We start from the raw sequence: 17,319 nt of genomic DNA on the forward strand, positions 1-17,319 counted from the left end.
AACAATGTTCCGCTATGTAATATATCTGGCAAATGACATGAATTAAAATATGCAGTTAATAGGATTCTGAAGATCCGTCATGAGATACTAGGAGGACTCATATCTTTGAATTATAAATATGCAACATATAAATCTCGTACTGAATAATGCATTCCTGACAAATGAACACTCTCCTATGCAGAGAGAATATCTCCTAGATGAGATTATAGTTCCTTGATGGAACCATTCCAGAAGAAATAAAGTTTGTGTTAAACACCAAAGTTTGATAATCCCTATAAAGGGATAAAGACCCGTACGGACTTGAAAAGAAATAAGATGAGGTACCAAAGGACTTGAAGTTCACCGAATAAGCACATGTGCATTCCACGATCTTTACTCATGGTATTTTTTACTAGATGTGGAATTACGGTATCCTCTAAAGCCTCGATGGCAGAAACCTATATGGTTTAGGTGTTACTGGCAAAATATCCCCATTGTGCCAGAATGACAGACTATAACGATATATGTGATCGATGAAAAATCCATGAGGCCCCGTTTGTTTCGTTGGAATTGAATTCCATTTTTATAATTATAATTTAGACAAAACTAATTAAGTTTATATATTTATATATGTAATATATTTGTATACTATCCTAAATAATATGAGAGAGATAGTTATATGCTACATTTATGTTATAGCGAAGCAAGTAGAAGAGTGTGTTATAAGTTGTGCATCGGAAAAATATCATGTAAATCTATAGAATCAATTTCTATCTCTCACCCGATGAATTTGAGATAGGCTTATATGATAACTTTGGAAAGTGGTGGAATGTCACATTCTAAAAAATAGCATATTCCATTAGTAAGATTCCAATTCCTCAAAATGAAAGGAAACAAACGGGACCTGATGGATTATGATCTTTGATGGACTTTTGTTACACCATCATAGATGTTACAATGGATGAACGCCTGGAGCGATGTGTCATATTTAGAATATATATTATTGCAACTATATTATCCCCTAAGTCCTATAGAAGGATATGTTACTTGCTTTGCACAACTTTGTATAAATTGTGGTGTAAGATAGAAAATGATAGCACCTCAACCTCATCCATTCTCGTTATTCCAGATGAACAATGAGACATATATCTTGAAGAATATGCTTGAGTTATGAGGGATAACAACTTTGACAGATGTCATCGTCAGGGGAGCGAATGCTTATATTGATCACAATTGTGAGACAACAAATGTCATATTCTATGCCCTGGGGGCATCAACTTCATGATCAATATGTGAATCTTTATGGAAGTTTCTATCAAATATAAAGATCTAGTCGATCGAACACCATCAGTTAAAGTAGCTTGTTTATGTCGATACGTGCACTTACCTCGTATATCCTAGAAGTTAGTAGAGGTGAAGTTCCTGATATAATCCTTGCAACAGTATGCAATCCGTTTGCTAAATCTCTATGTGCGTATACTTCCAGAAGAAGATGTTGTGCCATATTGATACAGTTTTGCGAGGATCAGGGGGAGCACATTTCTAAATTTAGCCCTTGTAGAAGATTCGATGGAATTCTGATTCAGAAGATCGAAATTTGTCCTGATGACATTTGTTGTACTCTTTTTCCTTGGTGAGTTTTTTGAAGTTTCTCACATAAGGTTTTTAATGAGGCAACAAAGTGCAAATGCAATTTGTGTCACCATGTACTCTTTCTCCATATTTTTCCCACTGAGTTTTTGGGAGTTTTAAAGAGGCATGTGTTGGTCGCGGTATTCGCCCAAGGGGGAGTGTTAAGTAACCCTAGTTAGGGTTATGTGGGTAAATACCGACTTTGCCTCTGAGGAGTCTCATATCTCTATATAAGGAACATGTACACCCCTTCATATTACAGAGATCAGAAAGAGGTTATAGGCTCAACCCTATATCTCGTGTCTCGTGTGTTTCCTCTGTCGTGCTTATGGGAAGGGAGACAGGTCCTCTATAGCTTCTTGCGCCTCTACTGCTGACGGGAGAGAAGGGAGCGGATCTAATGATTCGTGATAACGTAGTTCTCAATACAAGGAATCTGCTCTTTGCTGGCATTTGCTATCCACGCTGAGAAGAAACGAACCAACAAATGGGAATTAGGAACCACAGGCAATACGAGCAGTTTAGGACATGGAAAAAAGAAAGGAAAAAAGAAATAATAAAAATAGTCAGAATACTATTTTAGTAATAACACTTATAAATACTGTTATGGACAATTTTAAATTAAAAGAGTCCTATAATAGCAATAAACTTATCGGACTGCTAAGACGGGGCAGAAGCACGTTTGAATTATTGTAAGCCCATTTGCGTCACCAGGCCGACTCTGGGCTATGAACTGTGTACGCTCGGCCGGACCAGCCCATACAACGGACCCAACTTCACAAAACCAACCAAAAGGGGCCGAAGACCTTGTTCGTCGGCGTATCCGGATTATGCTGGCTAGGACCTAGGAGCGTGCGGGGCCACCAACCGATGCGTCCGTCCCGTCCACACCAGTACACCACCATCCCCCACCGGCCACCACTTCTGCTCCGCGTCCGCTTTTCAGCTCTCCACCGCTATCTCGCACGTCGCTCCCCAAATCATCCCATCCTACGCCCGCGGCCGTGGCACCGAATCCAGAAGCGTCTAGAAGGGGGAGGTGGTCGCCCATGACCGTCTGACCGGCCGTCGCCATGGGATGCGCTGGATCCACTCCAAAGACTGACGGTCTATCCCCCTTCCTATTCTACTGTTTCTTCTCCGTTGTTTTCTGTATGGTTCAGATTGGGATCTTATATTAGATGACCGTTGCATCTTCGGTAATTCGGTTCTGGAACCGAGTTTAGGATACGGTGGGTAGCTGGTTTATCAGCGTCCTTGGTTCTTGTATGAGCTGGGTGGGTAGCGATTGGTAACTCGAATTAGCTCCGCCTGCCATCGATGGTTAATTGAGCTCCAGGACCATCGCCATGGTGGTTCCAAGGAAGAGCCATGATCGGCTTATATGTAGCACAGCTTCTTGTGAATCGTGATTGAGTCACGGCCGACGGATGGAGGGAGAAGATATTGGTATTGCCACAAAGCAATTGAAGGGATGACCTGCTCCCTTTTGGGCAAAAAGGTAGATCATACAGTTGTTGGGGAGACGAAGACATGTCTGGTTGTCATAAAAATAACTGGAACTGACCGCTTATTCTTCATGTGACAGATGCACTGCTGCAGCTCTGTTCATGCCCAGCAGAATTAACGATGAGATAATACAGTATTAATGGCTAGCTGAGATGATGGTTTATTCTTGTTGTTGGGGGAAGCCATTTCGTTGGTTTAAAAAAATTGCTTTCCTTAGGGCAGCAAAATCAAATATGCGGTGATATGCAAGATAAATTGAAGTGATAACTTAATCTATTTGTAGGAGGAAAGCCATGGATTGATTAAGAGGATTTACTTTGTGTTAGATGATTATCTTTGCTGCACCTACATTATCCATAAGGTATTAAGGTGCAGTTCAGATAGGAGCAAGATGACGATAGCAGATTGGTTGCCTGTGCAGTTCCCTTGTTTGATAAATACTAGTCATGCTGTTGGACCAAGGGAAATGACTTCACACTTTTTTATTGATTCTGATCTGATGCATCCTTAGTGTAGCACTTTAGAAGGTTCATTAGGCTGTAATATTTTTGCATGCCTCAAGAAAATCACTTTTCTATCTAGAGAATTAGGTTTAGGTAAAGACATTTTTTTATCTTCGACCATCATGTCAAGAATAGTGGTATTTTAGAAAGCATGTCGTCAATATGTTGATACCATTTTTTTTTATAAAAAGTGATGTAGCATGTCGTATATTTGTAAAAAAAAGAACATTTGCATAATACTCCCTCCATTTTTTTTATTTGACGTTTTGCAGTTCATTTGTACATTAGTTGGCGTCAAATAAAAAAGGATGGAGGTAGTACAATATACTACAATTGAAACTAATATCTTGAAAATCAGGTACTGTGCCTGCATCCAAATCACCATGTTTTTTTACAAGAGGAATTAATAGGTTTGTTTTTAAACAGGTCCATTCAAGTATTTTGTCAGCATTTTTTAGATAAAGGAAGTGTTTCATCAACATGCTCAGATCTTTGTTTAGAAAGAGCAAAATAACATATATAATATGCCAATGCTTGCTGGTAGAATGATATTTGGCCACATAACGTGCACATCCCTTGTATGTTTCTTGATTGTATTAGCTTGGTAGAATGTAGTATGATGGCATTGCTTATTTACAATGGAAATCATTGTGCTGATATACTCACTTGTTAATGCCCAACACTTCCTCTTCGTCTCAGATTAATGCTCAACATTTTCTCTTTGTCTCAGATAATGGTAAGAATTTGAAGAAACCAAAGCCTTGGAAGCACACCCAAGCAATAACGCCGGCACAACTCAGACAGATGCGTGATGAATTTTGGGACACTGCTCCTCACTATGGTGGACAGAAAGGTACATTGCATATTTACTGATGGCAGCTTCAGTTTTCTACTGTCGGCATTTATTAGTGAATCTGTGACGCATTTATGCTGCATGTTCTGTGATGCATTATGCTGCATGTTGGACCACTCTTTTTCCCCCCTCCTGAGATGATGGTCCATTCTGTTTTGACTGAGCTTCGCTAAATAAATGTGGCGGCATAACACTTTGAATTCGCGCCAAAATATTGTTGGTTTTGATGTCTTGGCAGTTCACCCCTATATTTGGTGTTAGATTTGACATAGCAACTGTCGTCTTAAAAGGAAAAGAAATACATATATAGATGTACCATAAGTTCATAGCTGAACATGTAACTAGAGTAGAAATTGGCATCTCCTATGCCACTCAGGGAATGGACAGCTTTCTGACATTTTTGGATTTGTGACCACCATGCAAATTTCTCATAAGTATACTTGAAAACTAGCGCATTATGCGGAAAAAGGTTTAGAACATGTAGATGTTGTGCAACTGTCATGAATTTACTGAAGTGTATGGTATTGTTTACATAATATTTATGTTCTGCACTTCTGCCGATGGCACACACTGAACACGCTAGATACAATCATTTTTTTTACGAAACGAAGCTCCTCCCCCAATTCTGGTACCATGATAACGGAAAATTAAGTGCAATAAAATAGTTAAAGAATTGTTTGATGCGGTGTTTTTTTTCCACACTAATACTAACTTTGTATCTCTTCCAGAGATTTGGGACGCACTTAGAGCCGCTGCAGACTCTGACCTAGCGCTTGCGCAAACCATAGTGGATAGTGCTGGCATCATCGTATCGAATTCTGACATGACACTTTGCTACGATGAAAGAGGTATTTTGTGTACATATCATGGATTGGTGTGATCTGGTGGGTTTTTTTTTCTTCAAATTACTAATCGCATTGTACGCTATATATATCGCAGGTGCCAAATATGAGCTTCCAAAGTACGTTCTAAGCGAGCCAACAAACTTGATCAGGGACGGTTGAATTGATAAAATAAACGTGGGGTCCAATGTAAATTATGTGGATCACATTATTATACTGACATCACGTTGGCATGATTTTGGAACTTCAATAATATTATGATGTGCTAGATTCTGATTTTAGCTGTCCTACTCCTTGTCCCGGATTGTAGCGCGGCGAACTCTCATGGGGGGGGGGGGGGGGGGGGGGGGGGTCATATATACCTTAGAGAATAAGAGAAGCAACACTGCTTGGTCTCACTCTCAGCTAGTCAACTGGGTTTGAAGGACGCTTGAAGGTTTCGTGGTTTTGCTTGTTACCAATCACGTCCACTGAAGCTTGTTTGAGAACGGCCTTCGAGTGGTGTGCCTGTGTAGCAGTTGTGCACGGGGGCCTTTTGTCAAAGCAGCAGTGGCTGGCATCGCTGCACCCATCAGATTCACCATGTGGCATTTGTAAATGGCGCTGCATAGATCCTTCGCACCTAACCAGATCTTTTGCTCGACCTCCAGCACTGTCGTTCAATGTCCGTTGTTAGCCTGAAATCGCTGGCGTGCAAGCGGAAGGCTCAATTATCTGGTCCTTCACAGTACCGACAGATTGACGTCTTCCTCTCACTCTCTGTTTAATGCAACACCTGGGACCTAGCATTCAAGATTGCTGCTGCTGGAATCATTCACGGGCTTCGGTCTAGATGATGACTGATGAGCGTCGACTGGGACTTGTGCGTGTTCGCCAGATCTGAGATCCGGGTTCGGCTGGAGCTCTTTTTTTTGGTCTGGCGGGTTGTATTAAGGCCTTAAGATGCAGGAGTAGCAGTAGAAACTCGGTGCAATTGGCGTAGCACGGCGGCCTCAAGCATCTCGGCGTGTAGTATAGATAAAGATGCGAAGAAGACGTTACATTCGGGTCCGTCTCTGAGTTTCTTTTATTTCGCCTATTTTGCAAATTTGGAGAGGTTCGGCAATAACAAATTTGAGCAAGATCAGAAGTCTGGCGGATTGTTTAATACTGCTGCTATGAAGAGATGACATGACTGGCATTATAAACACGTTGGTATTCACTTCACAATTGACGAAATCGACAAAAAGAGCCCCCACAAAATATAGTACTCGTACTGGACAACGCCCAGTGGCTCCTGACACGGCCATTTCAAATTTGCTGCCCGCCCGCCCGTGGCCCGTGGCCTTGGCCAGGGATTTCATCTCGGTCTGAGGCTCTGGGTCCAGGGCTGACATCTTGTTCCGGCTCCATTTGTCAGTTCATGGTTCAGCAGCTGCAGCCTTGCAGGAAAACAGTCGTACCCAAAGAGAAAGGCGATCCAGGAGGAGGGGAACAGCAGAATGCAGAAAGCCTGGCCGCTGGCGAGTGAACTCGAGCGTGCGGCTGCAAAGGGCAAAGCTACTTTTGTCCGGGCCAGAGACAGAAGCCTAGCGCCCAGATGCATGTGCATGGAGATGCGAGTAGTCAGAAGCGCAGCAAGCCCTTGTGCGGCGGCAGTGGCACACACGGGGACACGGCACGACTGATTGGGACTTGGGAGTCCGGAACCGAGCGTTGATTATTGATTGGAGCTCCGGTTCCCAAGTCCTGGTTCAACTGCTAGTTTATGCCCCACGACGGGATTAGGCAAGATTCTGCCTACGGCTATGACTACTCTAGCTTCTATGCGACTATACAACTGAGATTAGCCCACAGCTTATCCACATGCTGATGACAGCATGGGAGTCGTCGTAGTAAGTACTGCGCTACTAGCTCATATGGAAGCTGATCTATTCGCAACTTTTTATTTATCGCAGCCAGTGCAACTAGATGTGCTCCTAGCAGTTTTAGTGATGAAAAAGTAGCTAGCTCACTAAAGTACGTCAAGTTGTGCGTCTATATATCCTCTATCAAATCTTGCTGGAGAAAAACAAAGGAGATGCGCTTATTAGCACACTCAATTTTGTGACGGTGGTGGTGGTTAAGATTTGATAGGGAAATTGTGTGCCATGCATGGGAAAGGAGTGACCTAGAAGGTTTTAGATGTGACTGATGCACAATACTATCAACTATGGTCTTCTGTTCTATTTACCATCTTTTAATATGTCGAGGGGAGTTAAATGTCCAGCGGCACATGAACTTATTAAGTGTATGCATCGTGTGTAAGTAGTATAACCCCTCCCGCATAAGACTTTCTCTGGGTATTCTAATATTCAATCTCGAATCCACATGTATTTTATTATATTTAATAGTCAGTGATTTGCATTTGAATATTTTATGTGACTTCAATTAAACTTTGGTTAAAAAACAAATATCCACCGGCACCAAGAGCCTAGATTCTGACAGCGCACTCGAAGGCGGCGCATGGGCCTCCTCGCTTTCAGCGCCACTTGGTCATGCGCAGTGCCGGCACGAATCCTGAATCGACCGCCCGTCTCCATTTGACAGATGCTGCATGAGAATCTCAAGTAGTAGTAGTAATGATTTGGCCGCCGGCGACGCCGTCGTTCAGCAGTGTGCGCCGTACAGGAACCGGCATTGTCCTGCGATCTAGCCGTTCCCCAAAACGGACCAGACCGACGGACGGCGCGTCCTGCTGCTCAGGCCCTGTCACCCGCCGGTCGCTCTTTATTTTCGTACCCTAGCCCAAACACCCCCCGAACCCAAAAAATCATTAGCAAGTGCACCGTGCGCCCAGGCAGATTCATCTCGTAATTACTCAGCAGTACTAGATGCCCGCGGCCTCTAACTCGTCGGGTTCGACGGCGGCCGGACGGCCGGAGAACGTGTAGACTGTAGCCTGCCGGCCGCGCTCGCTAGAACAGGGAGGCGACGCCGTGCATGCACCAGCCGACCTGTACGCGCACTTTTTCTTTTGCAGGCGGGAAGCGGGATGCTTGCTTTGATCACGCGAACCGTAGCGTAGCCAAAGCCCACGCTACATTGCATTGCAGCGCTCCAACAGCAAGCCAAACACGACGAAACGCTCCCGGCCCCAGCTGCTTGTTATGCCGGGTGCCCGTAGCGCCGCCGTGCCGCAGACGCGCGGACCCCTGGGCCCATTGCCCTCGTGGCCCCGTGCCGTGCTCTGGCTTCCTTTCTGAACGGATCCCCTCCCCCACCAAAAAAAAAAAAAAACTCCGACGCCTTGGGCCGTTGGACGCAACTCGCGAGCCCCCCGAAAGCACCGCCCGCTCCCACACCCGGCACGAGGCGGAGGCACCCACACCCACTCCGGTCACCCAACTTGACTCGCCCTCCCCCTACCTCCGTCGCTCTTCCCGTGAAACCCTCCAGGATCCAACGAAAAAGGCGAAATCTCCGAACCACACCGCCATAATCACACACGCCAACCGGCGGCCCAGGGCCGGCTTTCCCCCCTGGTTCCCTCCTCAAATGGCCTAGCGGAGGCGGGTGTCTCTTTTCTTTCCCCTCGCGTCGCGCCTCAGTGAGGGCAAGGTAGAGTGGCACTGGGAAAGACGCGCGCCGTGCCGCCTCGCAATGCCCGCTCCCGACCGTGCCACGGCGGGGGGCGGTGCCGGGGGCCACTTCCGCGGCCACGCGCACCTCACCAACTGCATCCACCTGCGCCACCACCACGCGCACGCGCACGCGGGAGCGGGAGGCGCGTCGTCGTCGGGCCGGAGGCGGAGCCCGGCGTCCGCGTCGCTGATGCGCGACCTTCTCGCGCTGCAGCGCTCGCGATCGCTCCGGGACCCGTCCACGCGCCGCTCCGTCGAGTCGTCCAGGGTGGCGGCCGACCCCGACGATGGCACCGACGACGACGACGACGACGACGCCGATCTCCCCGCCAAGTCCCGCCGCAGCGCCGGGGCGCTCAAGACGCTCCTGGACCAGCTAGCCGAGAACCCCCATCCGAAGCCCGGCCGCCGCCCGCCCCGCCGGTTCAAACGTCGGGCAGGCCGCCGCGCCGCCGCTGCCAGCAAGCCTCCAGACCGCGCGGCCGCGCTCTCCGTCAACTCCAGCTCCCAGGAGGCCGTCTGCGGCAACAAATACCTGTTCCATGGCGGCGGCGGCGGCGACGACGACGGCGATGGCGTGGTGGAGCTGCAGCAGCATTTGCCGCAGGACTCGCGCAACGTCTGTGGCATTCCATGGAACTGGTCGCGTCTGCACCACCGGGGCAAGTCTATCCTCGACATGGCCGGCCGCAGCCTTTCGTGCGGCCTCTCCGACTCCAAGTCGGCGGCGGGGCGAAAGTCCGAAGCGCCCGCCGCCTCAGGTGTCCGTCCCCTTTTCCCCGTTAAGTCCGAGAGGCTGGCTTCGTCGACCAGTTCGGACTCGGACGCGCTGCCCCTGCTTGTTGAGGAGGCTGCCACCTCCGGTGCTCGCAAACGCATTGGCGTCATTTCTTCTGGAAGCTACTCCGGAGAGCTTGGGATTTTCTCTAACCAGACAAGCGAGATGGACTCCGACCTGCTGTCTGAGTCTCAGTCGGGGCACAAGTCACTGGCCTCGCGCTCGCAGCATGGCCGTGGGCGTCATCGTAGCCTGACACAGAAGTTCGCACCAAAGACGTTCAAAGACGTTGTTGGCCAGAGCTTGGTGGTGCAGGCGCTGTCCAACGCCATCCTGAGGAGGAAGATTGGGTTGGTGTATGTATTCTATGGTCCGCACGGCACGGGCAAGACTTCGTGCGCCCGTGTCTTTGCCAAGGCGCTCAATTGCCTCTCCTCTGAGCACCCCAGGCCCTGTGACTCATGCACGTCGTGCATTGCTCACAATCTCGGCAAGAGCAGGAGCCTGATGGAGATTGGGCCGGTTGGCAACATCGACATGGAGGGCATTGTGGACGTCCTCGATAATGTGATGCTTTCACCTGCACCATCACACTACAGGGTGTTTATATTTGATGACTGTGATACTCTGCCAGCTGACACTTGGAGTGCTATCTCAAAAGTTGTGGACCGGGCACCCCGTCGAGTTGTGTTTATCCTTGTCAGTCCAAACCTTGAACTTCCTCACATCATCCTGTCGAGATGCCAGAAGTTCTTTTTCCCAAAGCTGAGGGAGTCCGACATTGTCAATACATTGCAGTGGATTTGCACCAGCGAGAGTCTAGATGTTGATAAAGATGCAATGAAGCTAATTGCATCTCGTTCCGATGGATCTTTGAGGGATGCCGAGATGACTCTTGATCAACTCAGTTTGCTTGGACAAAGGATTTCCTTGTCTCTTGTCCAAGAATTGGTAAGATATCTCACAAGCATTACAGTGTCATCTATGTTATTTTTTTCGCCCACGTTATTCTGCAATTTCTATTGCTGAATATAAATTTCTGGAAGATTTTATAGTCAAGATCTTGATAACTTCAGTGCTGGTGAAATATGTCATATAATTAAATAGTTAGTAGTGTGCAAATTTGTTTCCCCAGTACTCAAACGTCCTATGAAGTATAGACAGATGCCAATTGCAAGCGCTACTATCTTAATGATGTGTTCTTATTTATGTTGCAGTAACTGATTTTATATCCCTGTGACAGAGATCATAACTCTGTTTCTCTTCATCATCCATTCTACTCTGACACGACAGTAAAATACTAGTTCACTGTTTGTTTTACAGGTTGGTCTGGTGTCTGATGATAAACTGGTCGATTTGCTTGATTTGGCTCTATCTGCCGACATGGTGAACACAGTGAAGACACTACGAGACATCACAGAAACCGGCGTTGAGCCTTTAGCACTGATGTCTCAGCTTGCCACAATAATTACTGATATTCTTGCTGGTTCGTATGCATTTACTCGAGAAAGGCCCAGGAGAAAGTTCTTCAAACGTCCTACCTGTAAGCAATGTTCATTAACCACAGTATAGTTCAAAATATGCATTGTCATAAGCATCACTGTTCTCTTATGGTAAAAATTTGCATTGGCATAATCTAGTTCCTTTTCTTTTGCCATTTCCAGTGTCAAAGGAAGATATGGAAAAACTACGTCAGGCCTTGAAAACACTATCTGAAGCTGAAAAGCAGTTGAGGGTTTCTAGTGACAAGACAACCTGGCTTACAGCTGCTCTGCTTCAGCTTGCTCCTGATAAGCAGTACCTGCTGCCTAGTTCATCAACTAGTACAAGTTTGAACCATGGTGTGCTGGTTGGTCCCTTTCCTGATAGGGGTGTAGGGAGGGCCCCAGCAGTTGAGAATAAAGGTAACCTGGCAGGCACGTCTTATGGGGAAAAGAGAACTGTTGAACACACAGAAAATGGTCATGTGTTGTCAACCAGTTCTGTCAGAGCAAATGAGGGAACTAAACTCAGAAAAGCGGAAAATGAAATGGTCTGGCAAGCTGTGCTTGAGAGTATCCAATCAGATACATTGAGAAAAATGATGGCTAAAGAGGCCAGGCTAAACTCTATCAGCCTTGGAACAGGTAAGGTTCTCAATCTGTCATCCATATCAGTCTTTGCAACCATCACAATTTTCCAAGAATAAGTTTTCCGTAATTCAGTGCTTAATATTTGGAAAAAGAGATTCGGTGCTTAAAACAGTGAGGGAAAGCTCATTTTAGAAATATTTTGTATAAACAGTATAAAAATACTTTTCAACTAATTTTTGCTTGCTTTTGTCTGTGGTATTGGTGTTTCTAGTAACTCTTGTATTTTTTTCTCAAGTAAGACGCAGTACTCTTGCTTTTATCTCTGCTGTGAACAAAGTACCAGATATCTATCACTGGGTTGACAGCATTCTTTTGAATGTAGGAACACAAACATTACAACTTTACTGCTGAAGTCAAAGTGTATGGAAGAAAGTAGCGATAGTGTTACGAGCTGTTATGGGCCTTAAGCCCATTAGCTAGGTCATTAGGGTTAGGTTAGCCGTGACACTGTTCACGCGCTGTTAGCCGTGAACAGTGCCGGCCAGATATGGTTTGTTATGTTGCTTAGCTATTAAGTTAGGGTTACCTCTCTATATAAGGAGGGGCAATGTGTTAGTAGGGATAAGCAAGAAGAATAGATCTGGTTTACTCTTAGGGCCTCCTACGGGAGGGCTGAATACTAGGACTATCTTGCGAGTGCATCGCAGTTCACAACAATTTGGTACCGGAGCCACTACGCGCGTATCGCCACCATGGCCGGTGCACACGATGATCTTGTGACCTACTCCGCCAAGATGGACCTCATCCTTGAGCAACTCGCCGCCATCAATGCCTGTCTGGATTTCCACGACGCTCGTCTGGCCAAGCTTGAGCAGGCGTGGGTCGGCCCCACTGCTTCTATCGTGGGCGGCATGGGCGCGGGCAACCTGGGCGCAAGCGAGGGCGGCCTAAGCGCGGGCGGAGGCGGCCGGATCGAGGACGATGGGGTCGATGTGCTGCAACGCGGCGCACCCAGGGAGGAGCTGGAGGCGGCGTTCGGCTTTGTGGAGGTCCAGGCGTGGCTCGACTATGGCTGTGCGCGGATATGCTCGTCCAATCTGCAACAATCGGCTGCCATGGTGGCCCAACCCGTAGAGGCGCTGCCGCGGGATAACCCTCCACGCCACAGCTACCAATTCTCCGCGTCGTGGCCATCAATCTTCTGCACCACGGACATCCATTTGCTGCGTCGTTGTAGTTGTGGCCGACGTCATCCACCTTGGCCACCGCCGCGACGTGGTCACCTAAGCTACAACACCGGAGGGTGCCACCAACCTTCGCCAGGCGTCCGTCATCGGTCGATCTGGCCGCCGACGCGTCCTCCTTCGGCAGATCCGGCTACTGACGTGGTTCATTTTTTTTCTAGGTGAATAAAATTCTAAGTCGAGATGTGAAAGACTAGTATTGAGTCATTAAGTGCTAGTTTAGTATGGGTCAAGTCTTCTTGACTAGAGCTCGCGGACGAGCTGTTTTTAAGGAGGGATGGAATGTTATGAGTTGTTATGGGCCTTAAGCCTATTAGCTAGGTCATTAGGGTTAGGTTAGCGCGGACACTGTCCACGCACGGTTAGCCATGAACAGTGCCGGTCAGATATGGTTTGTTATGTTGCTTAGCTATTAAGTTAGGGTTACCTCTCTATATAAGGAGGGGCAGGGTGTTAGTAAAGATAAGCAAGAAGAATAGATCTGGTTTACTATTAGGGCCTCCTACGGGAGGGCTGAGTACCAGGACTATCTTGCGAGTGCATAGCAGTTCACAACATGTAGAAGCATGTAGCTGGCTAAGCTCATCAAATTATATTTGTGCTATTTTAACTTTTTTTACTGTTGTTGCCTTGCACATATATTCTAAACTTCAATGCCTCTGATAGTGGTTAATTGGTGTTCTCAAAGTCAATCCGTATAACTTTATGTGGTCTTTCACTTAAGTACTTGATGTAAAATGTTGGTAGATTGTCTTTCTAGCAGATCAATTTCTAACATCAGCTTCCTTTCTGCCAACAGAACCAACAGTGCAACTAATAATTAGCTCACATATCAGTAAGTCCAAAGCCGAAAACTACAGAGCTCAGATTCTGCAGGCATTTGAGTCCGTTCTTCGTTCTGCTATAATACTTGAAATTCGATATGAATCAAAGAATGATGCAAAACCAGGTCATACTCCATCAATGTTTCCTTACCCTGAGAATGACTCGACACTGAGGAGGTCCTTTACTAAACATAGTCCACTCTCTTCTGGAGGTGAGATTCTAATTTCGAGGTTTAAAAAGGATAGTGTTGTGAAGGGAGCTAACTCTAGTAAGACTAGATGGATGCAATCTGATCCCCACATATTAACAGAAGGTGAAATAATTGAAGTTGGACCTTCTCGCATGCATTGGCATGCTCAAACAAATAATGATGTTCTTGACGTAAATGAAAGAAGAAAGGAGAACACATGGGAGGAAGAAACTTCGTCATCACCAAACCAAGAGAGCGTGACTAATCCAAAAGGAAGAAATGGGAACAGACAGAATCGACAGAACAGCATAGTAAGAGGAAAGGTATCTCTTGCTCATGTTATTGGGAGGGCTGAAGCTTGTTCTCAGCGAGGAGGCTGGTCTAGACGAAAAGCTATATCGATTGCTGAAAAGCTAGAGCAAGAGAATTTGTAAGTGTTGTTATCCTGCAATCAGTTCAGTCAAACTATTTATATAAGAACTCATGCTTGCATGTTTTCACATTAGAAATAAGATAAATATCGTATGAAAAAAAAGTTCTGTAACATCCAGCGGTCTCATAATAATTTTCCTGAAATCACAAGGACCATTAAACATTTAGGGGTCGATACTCCATACCATTGTACAAAATATGTTGACTCATTTATCAATTGAGGTTATGCGTTTGTATTGCATGTTTCTCACCGGGAAAGTATTTGAGTGCAGGAGGATGGAGCCTAAATCGAGTCTACTTTGTTGGAGAACCTCAAGGACTCGTCGGAAGGTAATGTTTCATATTTGTATTATGTCTCTGTTTGGGATAGCTCCAGCTCCAAAAAATTTGGTGGAGTTAGTGGAGCAGGTCATTAGATGCTCCAGAAAATCGTAGAGCTCTAAGCCTTTAGGCGTGTTTGGCATGGCTCTAGAGCAGAACTCCAAAGAGGAGCTGGTAAGAGCATGCCAAACACCCTAACTCCAGAGTTGCAAACTCCATTGAGTTTTCAAAGTTGTAGTGCAATTTTTTGGAGTATCTCTTTTGCTACTCCAAAACTCTAAAAAAATCAACCTAGATGTAGAGTTTGAAGTTACTTACCCACCACTGCCACTGGTTATTAAAAAACAATTTAAACTCTGGAGCAAAGCTACTCCACTTAGAGTTTTAGAGTGGAGCTCATCTAGAGTAAAACACGTCCTTAGAAGACATTAAGATAAGTCATTCTATTTATTATTTAGATTAAAAATATTTTTAAAACTAAATAAATTAATATTAAAAACTATAGCTCTACACTGGAGCGGGAACCTGGAGCCATCCCAAACACCCTATCATAATCTGTGATCAGTGTTACTGGGTCCAGACTTATATTTTAGCTTGTATCAGCTATTTTCTCATCTGTGAGACTCGACTCATTTACCTATTAGTCTGGCAAAAGTCGAGACAACTCATTTTGCATATTAGCATGTCAAAATTTGAGACAACTCGTTTGCATATATTCTAAAAAAATAAAGTTGCCTGAAAAATATTGCAGATGTATTGAAGAGACCATGGTTAAGCATGTAATTTCCCTTGATGGTAGTTTAAGTCTGGATAGTTCCGTAATCTCCTTTTACGTGACATGTACGTGGATTTGATATATCCTTAGAGCTTGTTCGTTTCAATCCATTCTAATACATTCTAATCTACATGAAATTAGAAAACCGAATAAGGCCTTAGTTGGGTCATTTTTCGAGTCAAAATGACTCTTTAAAGAAATAGATCTTATCTTGTCATGAATTTATTTAAGTAGAAGAGTACACTATTAGACTATCTCCAGCAAATCCCCTATTTCATCTTCTATTTCAAACTTTTATTTGTAAACAGTGTCATCTACAGTTCTGTGTCCCTATTTTTCACACTCTACTAAATAGACTAAACAAGTGCCAAGGGAGAGGAATATTCTGGGACTCTTGATTCTGAAGAGGAGAGAATTTGTGTCATCTCTCATGCATGCTAAGACTCTCCAGCAACGTTCTCTAAATTTCATCTTCTAAAGGAATATTTTATGTCTTTTACATCACTCTCTAAAAGATTTTGTTCTCTATATTTTTTTCATTTCCAGCAATGTCATCTAAATTTTATCCTCTATATCAATTGTGGCCACGTCAATAAGATGCACAACAAATGAGCATAGTGTATAGAGGACATGCACAACAAATGAGTATAGTGTATAGAGGATGACCCTACGCCCTCCATTCCTAGCGGGATGTAGGCCTCTCTTCAAATTTTAGAGGACCTTTTAGTCTTTTGTTGGAGGGAAAAAGTAAGCTACAACCGCTATATTTTAGAGTTTAGAACTATATACAGTTTATTGATGGAGCTAGTCTAAATTAGTATCGGCCATCCTTGCGGGACTTTACATCTCATTGATATGGCCTGCAGAGGTTTAACAAGTGAAAATTAGCATTTGTTTATTTATACTCCTCTGGTGATGACAATTTTATTGATGGTATTTGCCAAAATTGTGGTCACAACGGAGCACTTAGTAGTCCAAATCATGTTCGGGAGTCAGTTTCTGGCCAATTGCATCAGAACATTTGAAATCCTGCTTGGCCTAAAATAGAGTCGTGCTTGATGATTTTACCTTCTCCGACTAATCCAATTATTTCCCCGCAGCTCTCTTCAATTAAGGTCAGGAATCGAAGATCACGCACCATATCAAGGCTCATATTGTGTGGAAGATGCATTTCGACCAAATCTCCAAGATAGAAGAATTTGAATCGTAGAATTTGCAACCTGTTAACTTAGCATTCATAATTTATTCTGTCTGTACCTTGTAGGCTGTAGCCGTGTCAGTTTGTAGATCCTTCTCTCTCTCTCTCTCTCTCTCTCTCAATTCTGTATATTTCTTGACATGTAAAAAACGACGATAGAAGTGACATAGTAAATTCTTCTTTCAAAATGCTCTGTAATTTTTTTATAGGAAGACTAGAATAAAAACTTTGTATTCGGAAGTCTCTGATAATTGATAAATGTCCTTAGTCTCCATAGACACTGAACATTATTTTCGCATGATTGGGCTCTAATTTATTACACTTTCCACTACAGTGCCAGTTATATGATGAATAATTGGAAAAGGGGGGAAAATAACTCAACATGTATCTCCTCTTTGAAACAATTTGAAGGTGTCAGATAGGGTTTGACCAAGCTACCAACGTTTCTTTTAAAAGTAGCCCGTCAGTTATCTTCTTTTTCTGTTTTCTCTGGGGCCTCAGGCCCTCAGTTTATGTCTGTCCATTTGGGGATCTGCAATTCTGAGTTGGAGAAAGGCTATTCTG

The 17,319-nt window shown here is 44.9% G+C and overlaps 2 protein-coding genes across 3 annotated transcripts; both read left to right on the forward strand.

Moving 5' to 3' along the window:
* The first annotated feature begins 2,506 nt into the window (after positions 1–2,506).
* On the forward strand, positions 2,507–5,599 carry LOC100285566 (ubiquitin domain containing 1). The gene is made up of 4 exons (NM_001158457.2): positions 2,507–2,718; positions 4,354–4,476; positions 5,205–5,324; positions 5,416–5,599. The coding sequence occupies exons 1-4, from the start codon at positions 2,685–2,687 to the stop codon at positions 5,478–5,480; spliced, it is 342 nt and encodes a 113-aa protein (NP_001151929.1). The 5' UTR covers positions 2,507–2,684; the 3' UTR covers positions 5,481–5,599.
* A 3,002-nt stretch (positions 5,600–8,601) lies between these two features.
* On the forward strand, positions 8,602–17,029 carry LOC103651238 (protein STICHEL-like 3). Of its 2 annotated transcripts, NM_001364965.1 has the most exons (7): positions 8,692–10,649; positions 11,022–11,241; positions 11,363–11,824; positions 13,814–14,050; positions 14,150–14,459; positions 14,734–14,791; positions 16,658–17,029. In NM_001364965.1, exons 1-7 carry the CDS (start codon positions 8,940–8,942, stop codon positions 16,748–16,750), a joined length of 3,090 nt encoding a protein of 1,029 aa, NP_001351894.1. In that variant the 5' UTR covers positions 8,692–8,939; the 3' UTR covers positions 16,751–17,029. The 2 variants fall into 2 exon arrangements, with proteins under 2 accessions (XP_008675078.1, NP_001351894.1); XM_008676856.4 differs by having other exon boundaries at positions 8,602–10,649; positions 13,814–14,459.
* The last annotated feature ends 290 nt before the right edge of the window (positions 17,030–17,319 follow it).

This window comes from Zea mays, chromosome 3, assembly GCF_902167145.1.
Source record: "Zea mays cultivar B73 chromosome 3, Zm-B73-REFERENCE-NAM-5.0, whole genome shotgun sequence".
Classification (NCBI taxonomy): domain Eukaryota; kingdom Viridiplantae; phylum Streptophyta; class Magnoliopsida; order Poales; family Poaceae; genus Zea; species Zea mays.